Source organism: Eriocheir sinensis, unplaced genomic scaffold (genome assembly GCF_024679095.1).
Source record: "Eriocheir sinensis breed Jianghai 21 unplaced genomic scaffold, ASM2467909v1 Scaffold1048, whole genome shotgun sequence".
In the NCBI taxonomy this organism is placed as follows: domain Eukaryota; kingdom Metazoa; phylum Arthropoda; class Malacostraca; order Decapoda; family Varunidae; genus Eriocheir; species Eriocheir sinensis.
In genome coordinates, this window is record NW_026110350.1 from 119,920 (window position 1) to 131,692 (window position 11,773).

At 45.0% G+C, this 11,773-nt stretch overlaps 1 protein-coding gene across 1 annotated transcript in view; it reads right to left on the minus strand.

Moving 5' to 3' along the window:
• The window catches only part of LOC126989089 (uncharacterized), a gene marked incomplete at its 5' end in the record, with an annotated part of 29,938 nt that extends 19,754 nt beyond the window's left edge, over positions 1-10,184 (minus strand). Inside the window, one exon of the mRNA XM_050847666.1 lies at positions 10,138-10,184. Coding sequence (XP_050703623.1) covers positions 10,138-10,184 — 47 coding nt within the window. The remainder of the gene's footprint in view (positions 1-10,137) is intronic.
• Between the last annotated feature and the right edge of the window lie 1,589 nt (positions 10,185-11,773).

The window sequence follows — 11,773 nt, forward strand, 5'->3', positions numbered from 1 at the left end:
TGTCTTGCGCAACTGAGAAAGTTTCACCGAAATGGCTAAGAGAGGATGACCAAGAATCAGTTAAGAGAACAAGAAGATCCCCAATAGAATGCCCCTTGCGGAACCCATACTGGCGATCAGATAGAAGGTCAGAAGTAGAAAAGTGCTTTTGAATCTTCCGGTTAAGGATTGATTCAACAGCTTTAGATAGACAGGAAAGTAAAGCTATAGGGCGGTAGTTTGAGGGCTTGGAGCGGTCACCCTTCTTAGGCACAGGCTGTATGAAGGCATACTTCCAGCAGGAAGGAAAGGAAGATGTTGACAAGCAAAGGCGAAAGAGTTTGACCAGGCAGGGTGTCAGCACGGAGGCACAGTTTGTGAGGACAATAGGAGGCACTCCATCAGGTTCATAAGCCTTCTGAGAGTTGAGGCCAGAGGGGGCATAGAAAACATCATTCCGAAGAATCTTAATAACAGGCATAAAGGAGTCAGAGGGCGGATGAGTAGGAGGAATATGCCCAGAATCATCCAGAGTGGAGTTGTTACAGAAAGTTTGAGCGAAGAGTTCAGCCTTAGAGATAGATGAGACGGCGTCAGGGTTAAAGAGAGGAGGGAAAGATGAAGAAGTGAGTGAGTGACCGTGGTGCTGAGCGGAGGTGTTGCACCTAGCTCCGCACAGAAAGTGTCGACATGACTGCTGTTAGGGCCAAGGGACAGGAGGATTTGTATTATGTTTGTGCAAAATTCACGGGTTGCTGTTTGTTCACTAGGTGGTGTCATGTGAAGTGTACTAATTTGTCTGGGATCAACCTGGATAATATACCTAAAATAAATTGGATATGCACCCCATGCCTACATAAAGGATCTCCGGCTACCAGCATTGTAAAAAAATTGGATGAATTCAAGCAAGAATTATCTAAGGACATATCTGTGGTTAAGGATGAAGTTGAATCAAGGGCTGTGAAGGTGTAGGAGGAGCTGGGATCAATTGTTGATACGCTTAAATGTGCTGAGCATGCTGAATCCCGTTGGGCTGAGGTGGCAAAGAGAGGCAAGAAGGTCAAGAAAAATCTCGTTAAGTTGTAAAAGCTTCTACACAGGAAAAGAAGGCAACACACATGAAGGATGAAGTCTCCCAGGCATTGAATGGTATTTAAATAACTGATTCAAGATTTACAAGTAGAGCTAACATTGTCATGAACTTTGATAATGAGAACACAAGGGATGAGGCTGCTCAAAAACTGGAGTTTGTTGAGCAAATTAGTACCAAGAGTGTTGGAAAGATGAAACCAAAGATCATGATATGCAATTTGCATAAAGAGGAGACCAAGGAAAAAATAAAGGAGGCCATCATAGACCGCAATGAGTTCTTACTCACAATTGAGGATGTTGAGAATAAGATTGAACTTATTTTTAATAAGCCCGCAGCAGGCAGCATGATGCACTACATATTGAGGTATGACCCAACTGTGAGAGAGCTGATTCACATGAATCATGACAAGTTAAAATTAGAATGGGGAATATACACAGTGAGAGACATATACCATGTAATTATATGCTATCATTGTCAGAGATACGGCCATCTTGAGGCCAACTGTACTGCCAAGACCAATGGAGACGCCCCAAATTGTTTGAAATGCGCTGGCAATCATAAATCACAGGAGTGCACCATGGCTGAGAAGAAATGTATAAATTGTGTGAGGTACAAGAAGCCTGAAATCAACCACTCAGCGAATGACCAGTGTTGTGTATTATAGTTCTCCAGACTGAATTTAAGAGAGTTCGTAACATAACCGATCATGGCTATTAATTAGTGTCTGTACTCAACGATAAATTGTGTGTGATGAATTGTTCAGTGTGTTGGAAATAATCGTTGGGTATTTAATTGTGATACTATAATGAAAATATTAGACATGAAAACTGAACCAATGGATATTTGTGATAATATTCGTGAAAGCAATTAAGACACTCACTCACTCACTACGATGTTTGAGAATAAGTGCATTTAAGACTATTATTGAGGCTAACGTTGTAATTGTTGATGGCCCTCGAGAGCGATGCATCAGCGGCGGAGCAGGGCCTAAAACCTCATCAACGGTAAACGGTAAACGGTATATTTTTGGCTAGGTGCCACAAGTCCCGAGAAGAATTAGAAAAAGCAAGGTTTTGACATTTGCTAAGGATGAAAGAGGTTTTGGTAAGTCGAAGAATAGGTTTGGCACGATCCCGGGCGGAAATGTCTGTCAGGATGGAGCATCGAGAAACCTCAGAAACCTAAACTAGTCACTCTTTTTGCCATATCTGTATACTTTTTTGAAGGAGGTGCATTTGCGGGGTATTTTTCCAAGTTTCTTTTGTTCTTGGTCTGCCTTTGTTGCAGCAAACAACAATAACCATGCACTTTCTTTCATCTTATAATCCCATATGAACCGAAAGACAAATTCCGTCTAACTCTTTAATGCTCAACGAATTTGAAGCTTCTTTTAGTGGTACCCATCGTAGTATACAGGAAAAATAACTTCTAATATTGAGGAAAATATAAAAAAAATATACGTTAACATGACCCTTCTGCGTTGAACAATCCCTCCCGGCCGTAACTCACCACTCACGAGACGCATAAAACATCCAAAACGAATGAAAACTATCATGCGGGAGACATTTTCTTAAGGCGCAGAAGCGGGCTTTCTCACTGGTTGGCTGGCTGCGTTGCTGACTCCTTAACATTACGACGCAAGAACAACGAGGAGAACGATAAAAAAAGAAAGATAATGCAATGCGACACAAGACCAATAAAAGATCGCGGAAAGCCTTTCAACTTGACCCTTAGCTCGCTCCTGCCACTAGGCCGAATTTATGACCGACCGCCAGCTGTCCGCGTTTCCCGGTCGAAGCGGTAATGTTTTAGAGCAGACGGATGGGGGGAGAGAGGTCAAGGGAAAGGGACGGTTGGGAGAGGGATATATGGCTTGCGGATAGGGTTGCGGAGGATGATAGGGATTGTGGGGAAGGTTGGGGAAAAAGATAGGGCTCGTGGAGAAGCCTGAGGAAAGAGACAAGCTTGAGCGGGAGGCTTGAGGAGAATAGAGGTGGTGGGGAGACGTATAGGGATTGTGTAAGAAAGATTTTGGGGAAGGCAGTCTTGTGGAGACCGCTAGAAAGGGAGACGGGACTTGTGGGGACGGTTGGCAAGGGAGACTTGTGGAAAGGGTTTGGAAGGGAGACAGGGATTATAGAGGTGGTTAGGAAAGGAGAAGTTTAGGGGGGAGGGTTGAGAAAGGCGACGGAGTTTGTTGGAAAGGTCGGGAGTCTTCCTAGGCTTGTGGGGAGGTTTGGTAGGAAAACTTTGCTGATGGGGACGGTTAGGAAGGGAGATGTATTTGTGGAAAGGGTTCAGAAAGGCGACAGAGCTTATGGGAAAAGTTGGAAAGGGAGACAGGCTTTAGGGGTGGGTTGGAATATGAAATAGGCTAGTGGAGGAAGCTGGGAAGGAAGGCTGTGGGGAGTTTTAGGAATGAGATCGAGCTTGTGTTTAGTTTAGGGAAGGTGACTGCTTGTGCGTTATTTAGTCAGGAAATATAGTTAGGGGTTAGGTTTGGGAAGAAAATAGGACATGCAGGTAGTTAATGGAGGAAAATATAGCTTGTGGAGGGATTCGGGTTGGTGATAAGGGTAACGCTTTCGTATATCATTCACCACTCCTGTTGCCTACTTGTGCCAACCGTGTAGCTTTTGACCATAACAATTCATTTAATCAACTGACTGATTATTTCGAGACAACTGAGTCATTATTGAATAAGTCAGGTACTGTGCATTATTTTACTACGCGGAAGAATAATCTGTTCTCCGGCCTCCTACGCATTAATATTTCATCACCTGGCTGCTAATATTAATGATACATTTATATTTAAAGTTAATTGATTTTTTATATTGTTTTCAGTGAAGTCTCTCAACTTTGACATAACTATTTCATTTAACTGTTCAGAACAAGAATGCACGAACCCGGACAGTTTGGAAGGGGTTGAGGGATTTCCTTTCTGCCGTGAATTTGAATGTAGTATTAGGGTGATGAGCTTTAGGAGGGCTTGAGGGGCAGGGTTAACAGAAGGGGATAAACCTAAGTACCTACATATAATAGATAAAGTAATATATTAACGCTGTAGATAGTATACATTCTTGGGAAGGAGCATTGAAATGATAGCTATCCATTGATAAACATAAACACGGTACCTAAACAAACTAAAAAAGTAATATGTATGAACAAAAATATATGGTTTGTGTCTTCATTGTTTTCGAATGGGCTTTTGAGATTTGTATTTTTGTTATGCGTTCAAGCGCCCCCGTGATCTAGTGGTCAGAGTGCCTCGTTACGAATCCGCAAGCCCGAGTTCGAACCTCAGCCTGGGCAGTCGGGATACAGCTCACCCAGCTGTTCATCCTCCCTTTCGGGCTGGTCGATAAATGGGTACCTGTGGAAACCTGGGGAGGGTAAACTGTGGTAAGGTGGATATCACGCCGGCCTTGTGTCCCGGGGTAATAGTTTTTTTCCACCACAGGTTCAAGGGCCAGGGCGACGGAGGGCCACGCACAGCTATACCGTATGCCCCTCGCTTTCTTTCTTTAAAGGAAATGTAGAACCTCTTGACCTACTCTTAAGTCCTGCTGCCACTTCAACAGATGCGACTTTTTCCATTCCTCCCATCCTCAGATTGCTCTTCACCATAGCCACAAGAGCTCTTCTAACCCACTAACTTCCTCTTTAGGGAGAAACTCCTCAAAGTTTGTTCTTTCCATTTATACGCCTTCTTTAATTAAACTTGCTCCTTTTTGTTACTTTTACGTTAACACTTTAATGCTGAGTATTAATGGAGGGAAGGAAGGAGGGCGGGCATTATTTCAATGATACAACTTTTTTACCTCATTGCAACAATCTCCTGATATCATATTCGGTTTTGAAAGTCTGTATCTTTCCATTACCATGATTGTGGTAAATTCCACTACTTTCTACATTATCACAACCTTTCCCTTTTATTCCTCTGTAACAACACATAGGAAAAAACCCCAGCCTATTTAAATTTCCTGTTTCCAAATATATGCATTATCATCTATACTACTTTTTCTTAGTGCACCACTAAACTCTAAACGCCGTCCTAGCCCCCTTTGACTCCCGTCATCTCTCTTTTTATACTCTCATCAAAACTATACCTGGCCTCCTGCGGCGCCATGACCGCACTCCCCAATCCATCAATCAATCGGACTCCTATTCCCTTGTCTTAAAGGCGCGATTCCACCGAGGCAATACAGGCAGCATGTTGCCAAAATGTTGCCTCGGTCTTTCCCTCACTAGGTCACAGTCGCGCAGCGAAAAAATTCACCAATCAGTCACTTTCTATCTAAGCTTCATGAAACCTCATCTTCTCTGTCTCGGCCCCCTACTCCTTGCCTTGCCGTCTTACCATCATTATGTAATAACCACGCAACGAGAACATCCACAACTGCACCCCTTCCCTTTAAGCTTTCTTAAACCCCATCTTCTTTTCTTTGCACTTTCATCATAAATTTTCCTCATCTCACTTTTTATTTTACCGTCATCCCTCGGAAGGTCACAGCTTCACGACGAATAACCCCACAGGCGAGGTCAATTACTCTCCCTCTCTCTGTTGCACTCACTCGGGAAGGGCATGTCGTCTTTGCTCTCTCACACTTGGAGCACGACACATCTCTGCCTTACTATTTTTCAATCTTTAGGTCACAGCCACACTATGAATAGCACAGAACAAGTTCATCACTCTCTTTTTAGCCCCCTTCGCCCCAGTCGTCTCTTCACCCTCCCATTCGCAAAGCTCCGTCTTTCGGCCTCTTCTCCTACAATCACTATCCACCGTCGCCTCACTCAGACTCACACTAAACTACGTCCCTAACTTTCCCGCTTCGCCTTCGGAGGACAAAACTTACACTTGACATTTTGGGAAGCTCCGGAAGGCAAGTTTATGAAGTTTAAAGTTAATGGACGCGTTAATTGGGCAATTATCCGGGTTCTGTCACAGACCTGGCCACGGAAAGTCGACTCCCTCCCTCCTTACTCCTCGACCCTTTTAAACCGTTGGATTTCTTTTGTCCGAACTGCCAGCTTAAGAAACAACTCCTTGGCTCTGACAGTCTGTTGAACGATACTTTAGCAACGGCTATAGCTCAGGGACTTTTCCACTTCAACCAGGAACTCCTTCAAAACTTTTTCATTCATGCTCCAAAAGCCAGTTTGATGACATTTCTTGCTGGCACATCGAAGTTTAACTGTTTATCGTGTTCTTGTAGGCGTTATCGGGACCTATCGGGACTTGTCCTAAACGATAAGTTAAAAATGTTATACTTACAAAATATTATTGGTTTAATCAATTATTCCGTATGTGGCAATATATTACATATTTTAAATCATTCTCAAGATTTCTCCAAGGCCCTTGCATGTCCGCTGAAAAAAAAAATCCTGGAAATTTAAAACATTTGATACGTGCTGCCCATAGCGCCAGCTTGTTTTATTCTTTTCCTTTTTTTTTTTCTGATAGTCGGTGGTCGACGAGGGCAAGTATTCATGCATGCTTGGCCCGTGTTGCCTCCTGTGCTCCTCTTAATTCTCTTGACTGAGTTTCACTGAAGCTTAGGTTAATAGTGGTCGTGAGGATACCAAGTTTGTTACCTTCGGCCTTGGGTCTCCGCATCACGAAGTCCACATGGATACTTTCTTAAGGTGTCTGAAAATCAGTTCCTATTTGATAGTTATTTTATGGCATATTTGCATATGCCATATTTTTCTAATCTCTATTGCAATTTTATTACATATGTCGAATAATTTTTATATAATTCAACAATTATACAAAATCATCGGCCCCCAACTTTTACCAAACTTACTTATACATTCTTGGACCCAAATCTATTATTCTAGTCTATATTTCCTCGAAGAATTTCCTTTTGCGGTGTGGCCAATGAATCGTCTTTTGATATATTTAATATCTTCTTTTATACGAAGAAAGATATGAAAATCGAACCTTCCTCTCCGTTTGCTCTCCACTACCCTTTTCACCATAAGTCCCACAGTCGTCTTAAAGAGAGGCGATCCGGTTTCATTTCTACAAGGGAAGGACTTTTGAATGAAGAGAACCTGAACCACCACCACCTCCTCCTCCTCCTCCTCCTCCCACATCTCTTCCTCCTCCTCCTCCTCCTCCGCCTCCTCCTCCTCTTCCTCCTCCTCCGCCTCCTCCTCATCCTCCTTTGGTACAAACTGGCCCACTTCGAAGTCGAGTAACTGGCAAACTCCTTCAAGACCACTCAGAGCCGTTTCAAAGAACGTCTTCAAAGGAAAGTTTACTCGGAAAGAGGGATTTATTATCTTCGATTATCTTGCGGTGAAGAAGAGACACTAGTAGGTGAAAACTTCGTATTGAAGGAAAGCTCATACCGCAATACTTAAGAAAAACATGTCTAATAAGTTGAAGTAACCAATGCTCATGCCATGAAGTGGATTTATAAAAACATTATGTTGTATCACGGAGGTAGGGGAGGCCTGGAACCGCGCCTGCATTTTGATAGGAGGTAAGGCCGAGCGCTTCTGCTTCTACCAGTACCTCATTCTACCACCTTACCACCTTCTACCTCCATGGGTATGTTTATACCCTCCAGAAATGTCAAAGTAGGATCATTTGTGCTAAATCACAACAGACTCCTTCCTACCACAATGTGGTTGACTGACATTTCACCAGCCTCAAGCCTCTTATCCTGGCCTCCCCGTCCTCTCTACCTCCTTGATCCATATGAAGTGAAACATATTTCATGTTAAGTTATCAGGTAGCAAAGTGGTTATAATTAACGTCACTGAAAAATAATTATTACAAAAGCTGATTTGATAAGGCAGCAACGTTACTTCAAGTGCTGTCTATAGAGAGTTATATATATATATATATATATATATATATATATATATATATATATATATATATATATATATATAGATATATATATATATATAGATATATATATATATATATATATATATATATAGGGGAGGCGGTGGCTGAATCGACAGAGTAACAGCACTGCGTTCAGGAGGACGCGAGTTCAATCCCCGCCCGGTGCCACCAAGCTGGGATTTTTCAGCCGCCACCGAGTGGCTGAAAACTACCCACATGCTGTCCAGAAGATCACCTATCAACCCGGACTCTAGATTCTAGGATTAAAGATGAGCTCCTGGAGGGCAGCATGACCCAATGCAAGATGGTGCCACTATAAACACTCGCCTGCGCCAGAACGGGCTGGGCCGACCATCAGGACCCACCGAGAAGAAGCCTTGGGCCGACCATCAGGCCCCACCGGGAAGAAGCCTACCGGCGCTATAAAAAAAAAAAAAAAAAATATATATATATATATATATATATATATATATATATATATATATATATATATATATATATATATATATATATATATATATATATATAGGCTTTTTCAAGGGTCCTCTTGTGGAATCCCAGCCCGTTGGTTGCGCAGGTAAATTTTATTTATAGTGGCTACCCTGACGTATGGCTATTGCTTGGCCCAGGTTGGTATGTGGGTAATCTTCCGCAACTATGCAATGGTTGAAAATTGTCAGCGATTTGCGGTCGGACTCGATTCAAGGTCATCATAATCATCACATTCGCAAGCTGACCACTCGGCCACCGCTCCCTCTGCTTTTACAATGGGTCATATTGTTATACACTTCACTATAAGAATCAATGAAGCAATCATTGGGGGCATACGCCTGGGGAAGCGTCGTCTCGCCCACCCTACCCCGGGACCCCTCCAGGCAAGTCCCCATGCGGGCCCCCTTTCCATCCTGAGTATCACCTGGCAGGATCTATCGACTTGCTCAGTTCACGGACTCTGTGGGCGACCCCTTGGCCTCTTCCACATAGGATTGTCTATTACAGAGAGAACCCGATGAGCAGGGTCAGCTTTTGGGTAACGTGGTACATGTCCGTATAGGGATACGGTTAGTTGTTGACTTACTAGGCGTGAACCCGGACTATTCAGGTATCTGCAGCTTCAGCAGCTCGCTGTGAATTCGCATTAGCAACAGGTGTTCAAGCCCTTGCCTCGCACACTGAGCAGTGTATTAACACGGTAGTTGTTACAGTCATGACGGTCCCCTTTCCCTTTCCAGATAGGAACGACCAACCCCTTCTTCCAGTCAGGAGGGATGGTACCAGACTGCCTTATGACTGTCAAGACCGTATGCAACCCGCCTCACCTCCAGCTCCAGCTTTGAGCAGCTCCGCACTGATGTTACAGATACCAGGAGCCTCTCCACCCCTCATCTTTGCAATATTATGACTCCGCCTAGAAAGGGTGGAGTTTCGTCGATGGGTGGATCAGCATCCGTCTCTTGCAACCTAGCAACTGGAAGCTGCCCACTTGGAGGGTCCGTCAACTACTAAAGTACTCAGCCCAAAGAGCCTTATGCCATCCATGTCCGACAGGAGGCAGCCATCAGCTGTTCGGATAGCGCTCACCTGAGAGGAAGTCTCGGAGCGGAGCTTCTTCGGGGCTCGGTAAGCAGGTCGGAGGTTATTTAAATGGTCCTCGAATTCCTCAGCAAGACCCTGACATACCTCTCCTTGTCTCTCCTCAGAGGAGCTCTAGTCCTACGCGACAGAGCCCTATATTGGTTCCGATTCCCAGCAAGTCTGGCAGCGCGATTCTTCAATATTCTCCAGCGTCTCCGCCGAGGCAAATCCACTCCTAGGTCTCAGGAGCTCTCTAATGCACTCATTGGCAGCTCGAAGAGTCTCACATTTGAAGGTGTCCCACACGTCTACAGGATCTTCAAGGGTGCTGAGCACGTCGAATCGACTTGAGACTGTCACTGTATACTCATGATCACATGCCAGGTCTTTCAGCCTCCCGAGATAGAACATAGTATTGTTGCATCTCGAGATTCTTCTTGACCTGGAATGAAACTTGAGTGTTGTAACAACAAGTCTATGACCAGTTCCAAAGAACTCAACACTCTGGAAGAACCTGCAGCTCCGAAGGCTCCTCCAAGGAGTGCTTACAAGGATGTAATTTTAGGAACAAGGATGTTAATTTCCTAAGCTACCTCTCCGGCATTGCTATATCAAGTCCAACTGTGCAGCTCTGGTCTCTGGTACCAGGAACCCGCAGTTCTCAATCTCCTGGATCTTACAAAAAATGGGAGGACAGAGATGTTGATGTACTTGGTACCAGAACCATGGGGACCAACAAATAGCTCGTAGCCAACTATGTCAGTACCAGTATTAGCAATGAAGACGCCCAGGACAATGAGTGTGTCCCGAGAAGGGCATTGGTCTAATATGGAGTCGAGTCTGACAAAGACCAACTCCTTCCCTTCAATTTCAAACACTCGGTAGGAGCGTTTACTGCATCAAGAGACAGGAAGAGGAATGTGTGCTTCAATCTCTCTCGCATTATACGCTCACCAACCGGATTAACCTAAACCACAGATGGCTGTGGTTTAGGTGTACACGCCTCCGTGGTCTAGTGGTCAGCGTGCCTGGCTTCTACTCCGCGGGCCCGGGTTCGAATCCCGGCCCGGGCAGTCGGCGTGCAGCTCACCCAGCTGTTCATCCTCCCTCTCGGGCTGGTCGATAAATGGGTAACTGGGAAAACCTGGGGAATGTAAACCGTGGTAACCCGGATGTCACACTGGCCCTGTGTCCCGGGGAATGGCTCCCTCCAACCACAGCCTCAAGGGCCAGTGTTACGGAGATGAGCACCAAGGCCACGCGCTGCTACAGCGTATGCCCCCAACTTTACCTTACCTTACAGATGGCTGCAGTTTAATTAAGAAGGAAACCATTGCTCATGCCAGGCCAATAGAAGGTGAACCCCTCATCACAGATCTCGCCACTACCAAGTCTCCTTGTTTCAAAGAGTTCCTCTATGTCCACCCTCAGCCTTCTGAGCTCATCTGATTGGAAGGGTATTCGGTCATCCTCCAAGAGGGTCCGGACGTTCCAGGAGCCCACACGCAGTCCTTCCCGGGCCCGCCTTTTCTTAAGGGCGTAGCCCCTGCACCACCCGGCCACCCCCCCAAAAAAAAAGAAGGGCTAGGAGGCCTTTCCTCCTTCAAGGTGCAGGGGTCCAGTAGGCTTTGCCGACACCCGTCACTAACTATCGCTCCTGTACACCCTCTGGACCCACCGAAGAGGCGATGCTTCTGGCATTTTGCTTCAGCTCGGTGGGACGACCTGAGGATGTACTTTTCCGATTTCCCGTGGAATGATCACTGCTTCCAGGATAGAGACCCCTCTGTGTGTGCCCAGCGCATCACGGAGGTGATTGTCTCAGGAATGGAGGCATACATTCCACGTACTTTCCCTACTCCCCATGCTAAAAAGCCTAGGTTTAATCACGCTTGTTCTCGTGCTTTGAAAGATAGAGAGGCAGCTCACAAAAGGTACCAGATCCTTCGAACTCCCGCTAACCATGACCTTTACATTTCCGGCCGGAATCGTGCCAAATCTATTCTTCGAGTTACCTAAAACTCCTTTATCCATAGTAAATGTCAACACCTAGCTTTCTCTAATTTTTCCAGAGACTTCTGGCACTTAGCCAAAAATATCTCCTCCAATTTCACTTCTTCCTCTTTCCCGCCTCTTCTTAACCCAGACGGCAGCACCGCTGTCTCATCTATCTCTAAGGCTAAACTCTCCACTCAAACTTTCTATAACAACTCCACTCTGGACGATTCTGGGCATATTCCTCCTACTCATCCCCCCTC